This window comes from Ostrinia furnacalis, unplaced genomic scaffold (genome assembly GCF_004193835.3).
Source record: "Ostrinia furnacalis isolate ACB-3 unplaced genomic scaffold, ASM419383v2 OfSCF3557, whole genome shotgun sequence".
NCBI classification, from domain to species: Eukaryota; Metazoa; Arthropoda; class Insecta; order Lepidoptera; family Crambidae; genus Ostrinia; species Ostrinia furnacalis.
In genome coordinates this window covers 439,257-457,048 of record NW_021133796.1, presented here as the reverse complement: position 1 = coordinate 457,048, position 17,792 = coordinate 439,257, and the positions used below count along the sequence as shown (strand labels likewise).

The 17,792-nt window shown below is 36.9% G+C and overlaps 1 protein-coding gene across 4 annotated transcripts; it reads right to left on the bottom strand.

The window, feature by feature from the left end:
* Positions 1-125: 125 nt before the first annotated feature.
* On the bottom strand, positions 126-17,187 carry LOC114358011 (pancreatic triacylglycerol lipase). 4 transcript variants are annotated; one of them, XM_028311867.1, is made up of 8 exons: positions 16,826-17,187; positions 10,501-10,663; positions 10,086-10,182; positions 9,586-9,731; positions 4,711-4,833; positions 4,049-4,291; positions 2,040-2,220; positions 126-560 (listed from the first exon to the last, which is right to left on the bottom strand). In XM_028311867.1, exons 2-8 carry the CDS (start codon positions 10,661-10,663, stop codon positions 419-421), a joined length of 1,095 nt encoding a protein of 364 aa, XP_028167668.1. In that variant the 5' UTR covers positions 16,826-17,187; the 3' UTR covers positions 126-418. The 4 variants fall into 4 exon arrangements, with proteins under 4 accessions (XP_028167668.1, XP_028167667.1, XP_028167666.1 ...); XM_028311866.1 differs by lacking the exon at positions 16,826-17,187 and adding an exon at positions 13,713-13,784; XM_028311865.1 differs by lacking the exon at positions 16,826-17,187 and adding an exon at positions 12,988-13,212.
* Positions 17,188-17,792: the final 605 nt, after the last annotated feature.

The window sequence follows — 17,792 nt, the reverse complement described above, 5'->3', positions numbered from 1 at the left end:
AGAAGAAGTTATCAAATAGAAATAAAATAAAAATGCTTTGTTTTAAATTGGATCGTTTTATTTTCACACCTACTTATACAGTCTAAGATTAGCAGATATAAAATACATTTTGTACTTTGTTAGAATACAGTTTTAAATAAATAAATAAACATTAATTGCTTTATTGAGGTAATACGTATAAATGTCACTTAATATAAGAAAAATATTGTTTTGATTTTCGTTGCAGTTTTAACAAATACGAATCAATTTAAATCGTTTTATGCCAATAAATTGGTTTATCATTTGCCACAGCTATGAGAATACTTGTTATTGTAAAAGGCTTGCTGAAAGTTTAAAAGAAGATTTAAATTAATATTTGTTCACTGTTGGACTGGATTTATTTCGCATGGCAACACTTTCTACCCCTGTTTGACCAGATTTACCCTTTCAAGATGTTCCTGACGATGCCCTCATTGTTGACGTATACTGTCCCGTTCATTCCGAGCCCGTACGGGCTGACTTCCCCTGTCTGTAGGTAGTAGAGCCCCGTAGTGCCAGGTTGGGAGGGGAATCCCATGTAACTGGAAAAGATAGTTGATTAACTTCAGTTTCACCGTTTATACCAGTGATTCTGTGGACCACCGGCCGCGGACCACTGGTGGTCCCTGGAGGCATTCCAAGTGGTCCACGAAGACATCGTAACATCGTAAAAAACAAGTAACGTGACGTGATAAGTCGAGTCAACATAACGAAAACGGCGCACAGTGGGCGAGAAATCGACCTCCCCTTTCATAGGATTTTGAAAAAAAAAGTGGTCCCTGACAAGACAGAAAGCTAAAATGGTCCCTCGTGACCTAAATGTTAAGAACCACTGGTTTATACCTTGATCACACGTACCGAGCAAACGCGAGACAGTGCTCTCGGCCGAGTACCCGGTGTGTATGAACATTACGCCGAGTGCTCGGCCGAGCGCTCGAGTATGTGACTCGCTCACCCAACTGATAACTCTATGCCCAACTGTCTCGACCGAGTAAACATTTACTGTCTCGCCCGTTTACTCTGTACGTGTGATCAAGGCTTTAAAGTGTCCTATCGACACTCGCGATGCCGTAAGTAAACTAATTATTTGATGGAATATTCCATGGTTATTAAAAAAAACAATTTAACCAAAGACACTGTTAACTTTTAGGCAGTTGGTACCACCGTAAAAACAATTTACGTTCTATTTTTAAATTTTGTGTCTAACGAGAACTCTTTCATCGTTTGTTTAAGTATTAATGTAATTTTATTAAAATTAACATTTTCGTGGGTAGACACGAAAAAATACCCTCCTTTTCCCTCTCCTTTTTACAATGTGCGAAGTATATAGGAGTGAGTGAGAAGACTCGGAAGACCCAATACCTATTGCAAGATTCCATCGACATCAGCATCGGTGCAGCAGCATGAAATTGGTTTGGATTCGAATTTGGAACGGCAGTCAATCCCATTGTTGTGTTTTGTTGGAGGTTATGTATTTGTATTTTTTTCTTAATTGTTTTGTACGACTGTGATTGAAAACTAAAGTGTTTTTGTGCCAGTGTTTAAAGTTTTGTGACTACAAACAAAGTGCATTGTTTTCGGTGTGTCTCATGGGACTCTGAAGATTACGTGAGCTCATCAGCTCAGTGTGCCTTCAGTTGGAGCAGAAGCCGAGGAAGCCCAGCTAGGGCTGTTCAGACCAAAGACCTCGCCAGTTTCACCGTGCTTTTACGTGAGTTGTTTGTCCTTTACATTCCTATTGTCATTCCACGTGTCTTTAACCTGACGATTCCTATTGTTTTTTGTATTAAAATGTGCCCGCGACTTCTTTACGCGTAAAAATAGTTTGAATTTTTTGTGACGTTTTCATTACTGCTCCGCCCTTATTGGCCGTAGTGTGATGTTACATTATAAAGCCTTCCTTGATAAATGGGCTATCCAACACATATAATTTTTCCAGTAGCTTCTCTTCTTTTCACTTCACTTTGATCACCTGGGTCATCAAAGCCAGGTGATCAAAGTGGAATAGACCTCTTTATTACCTGACTTCATTGGAGCATCGTTTCTTAGAGAACGCCTCCCAGCTCTCACACTTGACCGCGGGGAAGGCGGCTTCGTTCAGCACCGACTCGGCGAACAGCCTCCACGCGCGGCTGTGGCTACACGTCTCCCATAGGCAGTTGGGCTGCAGCGACCCACTGTTGGGGTAGTAGTCCACTTGCCCTGGAAGATGCAAAGACGAATGTCAGCTGACATAAAGTTTTTGACTCGTATTGCATGGATGCAACGGACGCTCTACATTAGTGATTCGAAAAATATTTTAAGAAGAGTACATTCATGCTGTTTTTGGCATAATAATAATAATAATTGAAATTCGACACAATTTGATCGTTGCGTTGTTTCAAAACCAAAATGAAGTAGGTGTAACCTACCTACCAATTAAATAAATTGGGTTAGAAGCATGTACTTAGACTTCGTTTCTGACGGAAAATTTATAGGTCTACAATTTTTTGCGATCGAACTTAGGGCTCCTGCTAAAATGAAGTAAGTTAGTCCCAATCCAAATCCGTCCGTTAAAATATCCTCGGTTTCGATGTTTTTACAAAAATTGTGGATATTTGACCGAAAACAGACTGAAAGGACATTGTCAGAAACCGCCTTAGATTCCTGGGCACAGCAGTAAAGTATCAAAATTAATCTCTTACTTTTTGAATACTTAAATATTAATTAGATTGTAACGGACACTTGAGGATTAGAAAATGAAATAATAAAAGTCTTTTATATGTATTCCATAATACTATGACGACATCCGGACATTTTAGGGCGTGGCCTGCTCCATATCCTATGAAGTTCCATAATTTGTGTCGATAAAATCTATGTAAAATCGGCACAAGGCAATGCCGTACTTCATTGTTAGGAATCCATGTAATAGTGATGTTGACTGCGGTCATCATAGACAATAAGATACCGATCTTGTAAATAAAATAAATCGTCCAAATTGCTACAGTATGACTAGATTTTAATTAAAAGTTAAAAATATATTGCACGATACTACAAGAAGCTATCTAATGTGTCCAACTGGTCGAAGGTCATGAATAAAATAAAAAGAATTGTGATCATAACACTGATATAGACAATGACAACAATATGGGATCATCTTTAATATATCTGTTACAGTTTCAAAATTCGATGAAAAATCCAATGCCGCTTAAAGTGAGAGAAATGTCTAAAGTTCTAATAGAATTGAAAGTTTTATTCGCTCAAAATGCTTATAACAATAATTGGTAATACATTTCAAATATTAAGTACCTTTATAATGTATCGATAGAACCAAAATGATATCCTCTCAGCTTGGAAAGGGAAAACCCAGGATTGGGGGAGCGCTCCAGGCAATTTTCAGAACATTTCATAGGTGGTAGTAAATAATATTTATTTTATTATTAAAATTGAATATTTTGATATTGATAAAATTGAATATATCTTTCGATTCAAATACCGAATATTTTTCAATCGATAATAATTATCGAGAATTGTTAATAATATTCAATTAAAAGTTGTTCAATCCCTAGTCATGCATAGACTAAGACGGTAACCATGGAGATAGTTAGTTTGGTAAGTCACGTGTTAAATGTCAAGAGTGGAAAGTAAACATAGGATTCATGTTATTTATTTACGTGCAAAATGTAAGTAAGTAAATCATAAAAGTGGAACGCCGAGCTATTTCCAAAACCCGTCCAATATTATAATACAATTTGGCTGCGACAACTACAATACAGAACATCTCCCAAATCGATGTGCATAAAATAATATAATACAATACTAGTAAGTAAGAGGTTATGATAACAATATTGCTATCAATAAGTTTATAGAATTGGTCCGCCAGGTATAATTATTCTTACATAAAGATTTGTGTCATTTAGAACCTAGAAAGTATTTTTTCGGCACTGTTGATCTAACGGCGAACAATGTATGGAGAACGAACATTGTCCTTTGACAGTTGATGGACAGATTTGGATAGGGATTGATAGCAAACGGGCGCTAGTCAACTCACCAACAGGCTGTTTAAGTCCGAACACGCCTGCATCAGTGTGGATCACGTCCACGAACTCCGCATCCGTCGAGTTCAGCCTGACGTCATCATCGACGTGCGAGAAGCACGGCCCGGCCGGGTCTAACCCGGTGATCCGGCCGACCCGGCTCCCGGTAAGCCCGGTGAACTGCTTGCCCGTGAACCCGGCGATGTGCGAGCCCAGACTGTGCCCGACGATGTAGAAGTTCGACGGGTCGTAGCCGGCTGGATGAGAAAGTCTTTTATTAGAAAAAACTACAGATTTTGGTTGTGGCTTTCCATAATGTTACAGAGATTTGCAGCAGCGTGAATTTTTATCTATTTTATCGACCTCTGCCACTCAGGAAGAATGTTGCTTTCTATTTGTTAAAGAATTTTCAAAGTCAGTTTAATACTTACTTCATAGATTGCATAATTGAGTCTGATCTAGTGACTTGGAGGGTTCCTGTTGAGTAGGGCATGGAAAATGGCAAAGAGGTCATGATAGCACTTTGTTTTCGACTTCGTAGGCAATTCGTAATTGAAGCAATTTCTAAAACTCGTTCATTATCATTTGAGATTAATTTTCGGCTGTTTTGCTACTGCAAATCATGGCGCTTCACTTTCCCGCCAAGAGCCATACAATGTAGTTCAAGAACATTTACCTTCGGCCATCTGTGCCAGCATGGCGCCGAGCTTCTCCCCTATGAAGCGCACGTAGGTGGAGGCTCGAAGGTAGAGCCAGTGGATCAGCGGGCTGGCGTCCAGCGCCAACACGTTGTGCTTGCCTGTAAATAAAACATTGTAAAGTATTAGGACTGTAACGGTCATTAGCGAGATTACTCATACGTATTCCTAATATGTAAAGCGTTATACAAAACTGTTTGAAATCTTATGTGACAAGTCAGTGTCTAAATCATCATCTAAAGTGTACGTTTCTTTTATCTTCTTATGGACCCTCATACACGCACAAATAGAGGAGACACCAAAGGACTCTAGATAGACCGACGATCGCGAGAAGTAGGCATGGGTGCGGGCAGCACAGGACCAGTCTTTGTGGAAATCCTTGGGGGAGGCCTTTGTCCTGCAGTGGACGTCATTTGGCTGAAACGATTACCTATGACTTTTTAAGTTACTTGAGAGGCTCGAGTCGAAACTCTTTACTCGTTTGGCGCAAAAACAGTACTTTTTCAACCCGTTACAATCATTAACCAGTTACATTACAAATATGTTATAGGCATAAATAATTAGGCAATTTTGTCGTCTAAATAGTTAGTTGAGAAAATATTTCGATTAGTATAGTATTTAAGAATACTATCAAGATAAGTCCACACAGGTTTTCAAATTTCCACTTCAGCGTCAGTTTACAAGCTGAAATTTTAATAAAAATACTGTGAAAACGATATAACAAACATTTATATCCTATAGCATAGGTCCTTAGGCAAATAGTTAATTAAGAAAGTTTTTAGATTTAAGCATTTTACAATAAGAAATCACAAATTCAAAGAACGCGAAATACCCAAAAATCAAAGTGATTTTTACACCATTATTCTTTTTTAATTCAACATAAAAATAGCTTAATATAATAAAACTTTGAAACGATATACATATAATTCATTGTTATTGTTTTGCTATAAACATTTGAAAACTATTAAAAAACACCGCGCGCGATTCATTTTCAATGATGCCCCTTAAAACGCCGCGCTTCGCGTAAACGCTCTTAACCACTTCCTAATAATGTGGCCTCACGAAGACTTCTCAAGAATGCCTGAAGTGGGTTTTTTAATCATTTATGACTTCTTCATACAGTTTGACAAACAAATGTTATTCAAACAAACACAAGATTTAAATCATAATGATGCGTAATGAAATTTCCTGGTTCAAAAAACCACACCAGTATTTGTATATTCTGATTCTGAGTCTGATTCTTACCTATTTATAGGTATTTTGAAATAAATTATTTTGCTTTCTTTCTAATCACCAGAAAAAAATATGAAAAATGAATCTAAGAAATGTCATGAAAATCGAATAAAAATCTGTTCAGTGGTTTTTGTAATGTCTCTCGCCCCTCCCTGCTTTTTTATAGTGGGATTCCCAGAAGATATTAACAAATGTCACGTGAGTCATAAAATTCAAGTTCTCCTGATGCAAAAGCATGTAATTTAAGCTGATAATATTGCATTAATAAATCAACCACGAAGGTATGGTTAAACCACTTCTGGTGTAAATACCTGCAATGAATGCATTATTGACTCAAGCAACTCGTTTCTTTAATATTCTTAATTGGTATAAATTACGCGCATCTGAGGTGTGGCTAGCAAAAATAAATTATTTATTCATTTGCTTATCACGTGGTAATACAGGTGGTATAGCCTGACCAGGAACATAAAAACCCTGGCATAGAGGCGCGTCAATTGCATTTGATAGTGCAACACTGAGTACAGTCGTACCTGTTTTAAATTAATAGCCTAACTTTATGTATCAGGATTCAGGATTACGGGCTAATTTGATATATTCATAAATTAACGAAAAAATATTATTATAGGTAACCTGGTTTAAATAAATTAAATGAAACCATCAATCGAGCTAGTAGGATTTATTTTATTATTCATCAATAATCAAATTCAGAACTTGAATACTCAACTGCAATGTCTGCTCATGAACGCTTCAAACTCGGTACTTCTTTCCCAATTCCATAAAATTCAAGTGACAAAAATCTTTAAAATAGGTAGTTGAAACAAACCACAGCTCATTTTCATAGTGGACTGTACTATACGATAAACATGTCAGTCAATTTGACAACCTTTGTCGGAAACATTATTCAATGAAAAGATTGCCGAACCCTTAGTATTTCTCTTCGACAAATACTTTAACACATTGTGAACCACTTTTCTTTCACGACTATAAAAAGATTTTAGCAATTTAATTCACATGATCAATTGCGCACATTTAAAATAAAGTTTGTTTACACTTTGACAGCAATAGACTGACATATTAGGTGACATATCAATGTAGTTTTTAGTTACTGTTGCCATTAAAAGAAATTAGTACCATTCGTTTTCCGCAAAATGGCGAGGGTTTTTATGTTCCTAGTCAGGCTATAAATATCCTTTAATAATAGAAGTTCATTTTTCACGTGCCTAACGCATTATAATTTCGTATAATAGTTTCTTACTTATGACAAACCATCTTTTTGTAATAATTTTAATAAATACTTATTTTACTTTTATTTGAAAAGTTCCCCACTAAAAATGAAAGCCCATCTATTCTCAATTTATGAAAATGGTATTAACGATTGTGTTTTTATAGCGAGAAAAAAATCTAGATCCCAAAACCCACGCAGCTAAAAATGCGGGCAGGAACTATCTACTAAGTTACAAAAACAGATGTTTTGCCTCGGAACAACACACAACTCGTTATTTCCATAATAGTATCATCCACGCACACTACATGGCTTGCTATTAATAAAATACCAGTTGCAACAACAAAATTGCATCTGCACAATGGTTCGCGTGTCCAACGATTGTGGCGCCAGCGCAGTAGGATTATTCTACTTTGTTCATCTGGGTGATATCACCTGGATAAAGAAAGTGGAATTTTCAGTGTCCTCATTTCACCTCAGAACCATTTCACCCAGCTTCATTTTCGTCGTCAGTCGTCGTTGTTTACCTAAAAATTAATTCACCCAGATTCAAACAGATGCTGAGACCTGGGTGAATTAATTCCTAAGTGAACAAAGTTGACCGCTTTAGTCGAATCAATTCACCTGGAAAATGGTTCCAAGGTGAAATGAAGACACGAAAAATTCCACTTTCACGACTTTCACCCGAGTGATATCACCCAGGTGAACAAAGTGGAATAATCCGCGCAGTGACGTCAGTTCCCGCTGAACTTGAGTCTTCAAAGGCAAAGGACAACGCGATATCGCGGTTAATGCTCAATTTATTTCACGCTATTGAGACACTTCAGGGCTGTGCACGATGGATGGCCCTTTCTTTATTATCGGCTCTACATTTTACATTATGACCAGTAATTGATGACTGATAAAATCTGTCCTTAATTTAACGCCTCGATTCTGCGAATACAAACCTCTGCTATGGTCCAGTGGTTTGGAAGCGACTCTCTCGAGTTTCTAGGTTTGATTCCGTGCTTACCATTTAATGAATTGCCTAAAAATAATTTTTACTCTTGTATTACAATTTTATTTAAAAACTAGCTGACCCGGCGAACTTTGTTCCGCCTTAATGGCAATAAATAAGCAGACTTTTTTTTTCTAATTTCGAACGGGATAAAAAGTATCCTATGTCCTTCTCCTGGCTCTAAACTACCTCCCTGACAATTTTCAGCTAAATCGGTTCAGCCGTTCTTGAGTTATAAGCGAAGTAACTAACACGACTTTCTTTTATATATATAGATGAAGTTTAATAATTTACTTCTTAATTTAAAAAACACTCCGTACCTACCACTACTTTACACCTACGGAACAAGAGCACATAAAATTAACCACTGTTTACACTTGTATGAAATTGTAATGAAATGCTCATTTGGAACAAAAACGTAAAGTCTGATGTGGTGTAGGTACATCCTTGTGCATATTATTTAGGTACGCTAAGTAAGTATACCATGTTTATACCTACAGCTACACGGCACATCAAAGTAATTTATGTGCATTGGCATCTTGATGGCGCAGTTTACATGGTCGTTGAGGATAATGATAATATCACTATTATTCCGGTGTATGCTTTATTTAGAATAAAATTAGCTAAGTGGATACTAAATGTAACTACCACAAATAGATTGAAGAATAACATTTCAATTACCTACTGAATGAAGGCAGATATTATGTTTGTTCGTAATAAATTACCTGCAGACCATTGATAGACATAAACGTGTAGCATAAATTAATAATTTTACTTAACTGTGCCCGCAACTTCGTACGTGAAAATCGTTTGAATATTTTTTCCCGTTTTCGCAACATTTTTCATAGATTCTCTGCTACCTACTATTGGTCAGATGGGCTATCCAACACAAAATGTTTTCGCTAATCCTGAGATTAGCGTGTTAAACATACAAACTCTTCAGCTTTATAACATTGATCGTGACAATCACTCAAGAAGTAAGGTCAAAGTTATCAATGGAGGCTGGTCGTTCCACGAATAAGTGACAGACATCCTTGACATTTCTCATAATTAGGTATTTTTTCTTTCAAAGAACATTGAAACAGTAACAGTAAACAGCTGGACGTTTTAACGACTCAATGTCTTAAAGACTTCTTCCTCGAAGCCTCACTGATGAGGATCGCGACCACACATAGTGTTCCTCCACTGCGGTCATAAGCTGTGTGCGGTCTGCACGATGCAAGCTTTCGCCCACCGTTTTCCTCGCCGCGTCCGACCATCTCGTCGGTGCCCTGCCCCGAACACGTCTACCTTCCATTTGTCCCACGATAATTTGTTCCTCCAGACAATGCCTTGAAGACCGCATAATATGTCCGAAGAAACCGAGGGTACGCTTTTAAAGACAGATTGCAAATAGTTTACCTTTCTTATAGAACGCCTCGCTGACAGTCTTGAAGGTATTCGAGCCAGGGTCGTCCATGAACCCGTGGAGGAAGATGACCAGCTTCTCGTCCTGGGCCAGCGGGATGTCCTTCAGCGTGTTGATGTTGAAAGACACGTTTATGGCGCTGTAAGTTAACCACAAAGTAGATACCAGGTCAATAATAATATCCTACTTATCTTCTAAATGCCCAGAATAGATAGGTACTTACCTCTGAAAACTGAAAACCAATAAGTAAGTAAGTAACTGTACAATTTCAAAGATGACAGAGTTTGGTAAGGCAAGCTATATTTGGGACGTGTAAAAGTGTCCTGAATAAACTATTTTATTTTATTTTTATTTTAAATCCACATCTTTTACTTCATCACCATTATCATAATAGCCACAGAACATAAGCCTACACCAATGATTTCCAAATTGGCCTGTTGGTAGCGACCTTTACCTGCTTTCTTATGAGGTCGGTACACCTTGGAACACTTACTGAGAGACATATTTCAGTGAGAGCTGGTCCAGGTCTGGCTCCTTCTCTCCCTCAATCTGCTCGTACGCGACTCCAGCCAACTTTTTGACATGGGAACCTGTATTAACATTCAAAATTTTACTACACCTAAGATTTTTAAAAACCTAAGACACAGGTCCGTCATCGCTTTACTGATATCTTTACGTTAACACCGTATTATCTTACTAGCCGTCGCGTCGTCTATTTCTTCTGGCATCAACGCCATTTTTTTCCGGAAAATACATAAAATTAGTATGAGGACGGTAAGTCCTGCCTACTAAAAACGGTGCCCATTTATTCGGAAACGCGGGACCTATACCTAGCTAGTGGTCAAAAGGGGACAGCTAGGATCCCTTCGTTCTCCAGCGCCTATTATAAAGGTCAGATCGAGACTCACACTGGCTGGAGCCGATGAAGGTGAGGGTATTGTAGACAGGGTTCTTGGCGGCTGCCACCTCCTTCTGCAGGCTACGGCCCAGGTCATCAAAGATGCCCGGCGCTGCGAGTGTGGGTGCGCCACACAGCAGCAGACAGTAAGATAGTTGGAGGAAATACTTCATCTGAAACAACAAATACCTAAAAGTAAGTCATAATACTAACTTTACTCACAACTTTCACCATCATTATTATCATCATCTCAGTCATAGGACGTCCACTGCTGAACATAGGCCTCCCCCCATTCTTTCCATGCTGCCCGGTTGGTAGCGGTTTAACCACCCACAAGGTGAACCCCGACGACGTCATAAACTTAGCAGGAGGCTGGACGCAGGCCGGTCACGACTTTGTGCGCGTGAAAATCGTTTGAATCTTTCCCGTTTTATTTTGTGTTTTTGTGAGGCAGTGGTGTAGCGTGCCTTAGACGTAGTACGAGAGCCCACGACCAAAACCATGTCTCATAGCAATACGGCAAAAACCCTATAAAATCGTTAGATTGTATGATTCTGAACCCGACTAGGTGTGTAGTAACGGTCGAAAGTGTAGCAACTGCGTTTCTGCTGTTCAAAAAAAAAAAGACAGTCGGTATTATAGCAATACGTCTGATAGTGAAAATGTACATAGATTTTATAATTGTATTACGAAAAAGTTTGTTTTCAGACATTTTGCGCGTAGCATATAGCCTGAGCGAATTTTTGAAAATGTCAACAAATTTAGCCGACCTGTATACCTTTACGGGTTTGCGCTACACCACTAACGTCTGAAAAATATGTTTCCGGTATCTCAGAACTATCATTCAACTACAGTCTGCAAATCAGACATATTGCTATGATGCAGTTCGGTAAAATTCTTTGACAATTCGGTCAGATCAAACGCTACGCGGAAAATGTCTGATATTGTTTTTTTCGAGTTCAGGATAATCGTATCTATCGATTTGATGCGGTTTTGGCCGTATTGCTATGAGACAAAAATTTTGGTCGTGGGCTCTCGTACTAACGGGTCCTGTATCAAAATTTGTTGAGGGCTCATCTAAAGAAAGTCATTAGATCAAGGGGCCCTTTTGATCCAAAAAAATGTCTTTGCAAAATTACAGTAATTCCATTCTAAGCAGTTGCCTACTACTCTAATACTCCGATAAAGTCCAGCCCTGGGGCCTCTGAAGCCCGGGGTCCCGTATCATTGATACGGCAGTAGCTACGCCCTTGAAGGACCCTTCGAGACCCACTTGTGCTTAGCTGGTTTTTTCCAATCCTAATTTTACGAGTAAAGTTATTGTTTATCAAGCTTGGTATAAGTACGAGTATCTTACATTTCAGGGCTCGTCCCTGAACTCTGACTTGTCGTATCGAACGTCATTGCCTCGATTTCCTACGTGTATTTTTATTTTACTGATAAGTTTTGATAACACAATAAAACAAAATAACTAGTTACCATAATAATATGTAAGGGAAGTCTGTTTTAAATAACTAAGTAGTAAGTTCAAAGTTATGAAACTGCAATGTTAATAAATTGACAGCATCTTAAGTGACAGTGGGCGGGGCACTCGTACAACTGATGGCCGTTAGGGTTGGGGCCGAATAGTTCTCGAGTGGCTACCATAAAATCAAATACCAAACAAAAAAAAAGGAATGAGAAATAATAAAATTATTAACATAAATATCTGAGAAACTTTCGGCAATTTTATGTAGTGTGCTATAAGATTTATCGCCGATTTTCTTCCTCTTACATTTTATTTCTTACCTAATTAGTAAACGTACTACGTTACGTACAACATATTATAGTAGGTAGGTACGTTAGTAAATGCTTAAGTAGGTATGTAGTTGTATAAGTGCTAAAATATACTAAAGAGTAAGGTAAATACCGTAAGTTTTGTTTACGTTCACAAGCTGTAACCTCCAGTTATCTTGACTACGGGCAATTTGTTTCAGTTTCCACCAGTAATTAATTGCAGGTTTTAATTAGCTTTTAGGCATTTACAACCGGTTTGAAATATTGACGCACATCGTCAGATACCTATAATATAGCCTATAGATATCTAAAGTAACAACAATAACAAGTAGTTTGAAAATCACTAAAAATTTGATACAATTACCTTTCAAGGAAGGTTCTGACTCAGTTATAAAGAAGAATACCTAATAACTTATGATTAGGAAGGTATCAAATAGGGGAAGAATCAAGAAGGGTAATATGTAGACAACATAGAGTCGAAGGAATTTGTTAGGAAACCTACCCGACAAATGTTAAGGGCGTTTTCTACATTTCAAAAAAAAATCCGGTAAATAAAGATGCTTTCATGATTTGAAACAATATGTAACTGAATTGTTTTGGCATTACAGGAAAATACTAAAAAAAACTTCCAAGATTTACGATAACAGACATAAAGTTCCATTAATATATAAAAACTCAAGTTTATGATTTCGAGAAAAACTTAAAGAACATTCGAACTTACCATTTTGGAATTCCCAATGAGTTTAATTTTCAGTGTTTGCACGCTTGTCACGTTTTTTAAAACTTCACAACTTTCAGAGCTTTTTCACTGCTACGAAAGTCATCCGTCAAGATTTCAGTCACTTAATTTAATTCAATATTCTAATAAATAAAATAAATATGTACCAAAGTGAGGTAGGTTCGCAAACACAGCCTACCGCCGCGTGGTTCAGTTTCAACTGGGGTAGAATGTCAGATGTTAAGTTTAAATAAGATCACAGGTCACGCTCTTATATCGTACCTATACTTCTTTATTTACAAAGATTATGTACCTACTTATGTTTTTGAATAAACTCATTGACTTATTAGGAAATCCCAGGAAGTATCAAGGCTACATTGGATAAGTAATTGAGGTTTTTAAAGATAAACCGTCCTTTCTTTCGTCCTTAGTGACTCGCGTGGGATTTAACAAAACAACTTGATTGTCAATTTTCAAAGAGAGAGGTACTTTTGACACTCATAGCATGCTTTGCATGCATGCATGATTTGCCCACGATTTCGCAGCGAATTCTGTCAAACTGAATTTCACGCTAAAATTCAGTTCAAGAAAGAACTTAAGTACCTTGTCTGCCCGCAGTTTTTCGATCGTTCGTTTCAGCCGTCCTTCGCCGCCCGCATCCAAGCACCCTGAGGGATCGCCCTAACCAGATCGTCGGTTCACTTAATGGGGAGCCTGCCCACACTTACGTCTTTTGGCCAGTGCTCGTCGCCCGCAGTTACTCACGTAAACGTTTACCTTGGCTTTGAATAAAGTTTCTTCAACTGTAAAAACCGAGCTGTTTAAATAATAAATAGGTCATTAATATTCCTAAAACGCAAGGAATAAGTTAACCACGACAAATTGTATCGTTATGAATTAAACATGATTTGATGGCGTCATTTCTAAGTACTTTATGTACCTATTTTACTAGGTTTTCAATTTAATACTAGTACCTCTAGCACGAAAATTTTTCGTCATCTAATCGTTTGTGTAAAGGTAGCAGGAAGCAGCGTATCATAAAGCAGGAAGGCGCTGGACGCAGGCCGCTACCAACCGGGCAACAGTTACGAGGCCCAGTGGACGTCCTCTGGCTGAGATGATGATGATGATGATGATTGTTTGCGTAAAATTCGATACCCAGCTTTTGAATTAGACAATAACATGACGATCTCGATTGCCTCTCCTGATGGTGATTCGAATACGTAAACGATTCGAAGTCGAAAATTTTTCGTGCTAGAGGTATAGGTTGTAATTAATTAATACATGTGTAATTGAATTCCTACTAATTTCATTTTTATCAAATGAATCTTATCAAAGTAATTGAACTACTGTAATTCAAATTACATGACGTAAATTTGGAAGTAATTTAATTCAATTAGGTACATACGCAATTGGTAATTCAAATTACTTAATTACTTTTATATAATTGAGTAGATAAAGTCTGTTTTTTTGCTTGTACAATACTGTAAACAATCTTGAATTTCTTTTTACCCCAGTGCGCCAGAAGGAGGGTTATGTTTTTCGAGTTTATGTATGTATGTATATTTCTTTGACACGGCCTACAACCTAAACCGATTTTAGCGTGAGAGGCGTCGTTAGATTCGTCTTAATCGTGAGAGTGACACTGTGTATATTAAAATTGGAAAAAATCATAATGGCGGATTCTAGGCGCCATAACGTGTTCAAAAAAAATTTTTTTTTCTCAAGACCAGGTAGGGTAAGTGCGTTAGTTTTCGTCCAATTATCGGAGTTGCCAACTTTGTGATGCGAAATAAATATTTTAAAATACCCTTACTCATATGTATCATATGTCGTTTTAGTCCTTACATAGTCTACTTTACGTTAATATTATATGACAATAAGTAAATACCACGGGTTTTTTTATAAAAAATATTTTATGCAAAAGAGGCGATTTCACTAGTTTTCGTCCAAAAAAATCAGTTTTCGTCCTAGTGTACGCTAGTTTTCGACCACTGTGTAGAAAAAAGGGTGCAGTTGAATTATTAACTTAAAACCAACTCTACAATACAGTAACTATGGATTGTGGTATATCATGTGAAAGGTAATTTTGTTAGCTTTCAAATGATATCAAAAAGATTTAAATAAGTTTCTTACCTAAATTCAGGAAAATATTTCAATAGGTCGAAGGACAAATGGACGAAAACTAATCTACAGGAATAGCTAATTTTGATTTTCGTCCACCCCAGTGCTTGCTCATGACGTCATGGACGANGCTAATTTTGGTTTTCGTCCACCCCAGTGCTTGCTCATGACGTCATGGACGAAAACACAACAACGTTTAAAGCTGTTTTTTGTTTTCGTCCACATATTTTTAACGGTTTTAAGGGTTTATCACTGTTAAAAAGTGGACGTAAACTAAAATGTTTGTTGTAATAGCAATAAAGATCATATTGGAAGAAAAGACGTTGTATTTTGTAGGTCCATTGAAGTAAAATGATTATTAAAAATATTAACTAGGTGTCAGGGTTTCCGTCCACGTGGACGAAAACCAAAATCTTGCAAAATTGTTATGCTAGTATTAGTCCACTTAATTATCTAAGATTTCTATACAAAAGCTTTAATAAACCCTTAAAATAGTGTTTATTATGCTAATAATTAGACATACGTGCCAAAAAAATTTACATAAAGTAGCTAAAACAGTAATTAAACATACCATGAAAGTTCCCTACCAGCACGTTTTTTTTCTTACTTGACGACGTTTTCCATTCACCTGTGTGCAGCAGCAACTTCCGTAGATTTTTTTGGAGTTATTACTTATCAAATTACATTTTCATGCAGGCGGAACTGTTACTTAGATATTATAGATTGTAACAAGTCCAAACTTGCACGGAAAGTTAGGATTGTATTCTAATTATCCGTATTTGTTTGTGGCAAGTCGGTCAAATGGACGAAAACAGGAGCTGGACGGAAAACCGGCGCAATTACCCTACCAGGTGAGGTATCAAAATAAATGGCTTTTTAAGTAGCTTACAAAAATGTATGGTGCTTAACTAAAAAGATTAAAATAAAATTATTATTGAAAAAAACAAAAAACCCAACTGCGTAAAAACGAACTAAAAAGAAAAAAATAAGACATCTAGTGTTCACAAATGCAGTCGGAGGCATCAATTACCTACATATCACTAACAAAATTATTAGTCATAGATGACTCCGATTGCATTTGTTAACACTAAATTGTCTTGTTTTTATCTTTTTAGTTCATTTTCAACCGACTTCAAAAAAGGAGGAGGTTCTCAATTCGACCCGTATGTTTTTTTTTTTTTTTTTTNTTACGCGATAACTCCATCAATTATGAACCGATTTGAACAAATCTTTTTTCGGCGTATAGGTAATACCTCAAGGGTGGTCCCATTTAAATTTAATAATAAAAAAAACAACCCCCAAGGGTGGAAAATTGGGGATGAACTTTTTTATACGCAATATCTCCGCCGATTATAAATCAATTTGAACGATTATTTTTTTGTTGAATAGGTATTATCAAAAGGGTGGTTTCATGCGAATTTGAAGAAAATATTTCACCCCCAAGGGTGGAAAATTCGGGTTGAACTTTTTTATACACAATATCTCCGCCGATTATGAACCAATTTTTTTTGGTCTCAGTGTAGGGTCAAGGAGGCAACAGTGACTCGGTCGGCTACAGTGGCTCAGTCATGTTTCGACCTGAAGGCATAGGAATATATATGACGGGGAACCGACACCAGAAATATTTTTAAAAATACTGACGTCAGCCCTGCTGACGTCATTTTCACTTTCCTCATCCATGCACAGCAAAAATAACAAAAATCCAAATGAAACTCACTCAGTTTATTCCACGAACTTGTACAGGTCCAAGATACGTCCGATCGGTCCGGCGGCTCGAGCAAAAGTGAGCTCCGTCCCGACTAGCGGCCGCTCTGTGACGCAAGTGACAATTCCGTTCGCCAGAGGGCGCGCGTGTCGTATTGAAAATCATTTAAAAACGTCTGAATTACGAATTGTCACTTGTTTCTTACAATCATAATTACTTTAAAAACAATCAAGTTAATTATGGTTAACTAATAAACCAAGTTTTAACTCTTTTAATAATCAAATTAATAAACAGTCGATCAATCGATTTGAATCAATAAGAACGTTTCAAATAAAACGATAAAGCGTTATTTCTCAAACTGAAATGAACTAATTATTTAAAAACTATGAAAATTATAGCAAGAATAATAATCTTGAATAAAACTTAAACAATTTTGTCTTATAATTTTACGTTACGAATATGTTTATTACATAAACACGATAGCCACTGAAAAGCAAATAGAATTATGGTCTTATTTTAACGGATGCTTGTTTTGTATCTGAACAAACAGGCAACATTTTTGTTTGTCTCTTTGCGGCCTTTCTTTAGCCCTGATATTTTTACAAAGTTTATTTTTTTATTCATGACGTCTCATCAGCTTGTATCTATAAATAATAGATAAAATCTAAGAGCTTCTTTAAACTGTATCGGTATCGGTACATAAGATGACGTCATTTTTTCTTGTATTGGAAAAACATTAGGTAGGTTTGTACCTACTAATCAATGTATGATTAATGCTAATAATACTATTGATAGTCTTACAAAGTAAGGCTTCATCATCATTATCATTATTTATTTACTAAAAAAAAAAAAAAAATTCAGTTTTAACTCCATGTACTGTTTTACAATTGGTTCGTATAAATTATTTATGTATCGTTTCAGCCAAATGACAATAATAATTACATTGTAATCAATGTAACAGAAAATTATTGACGCATCA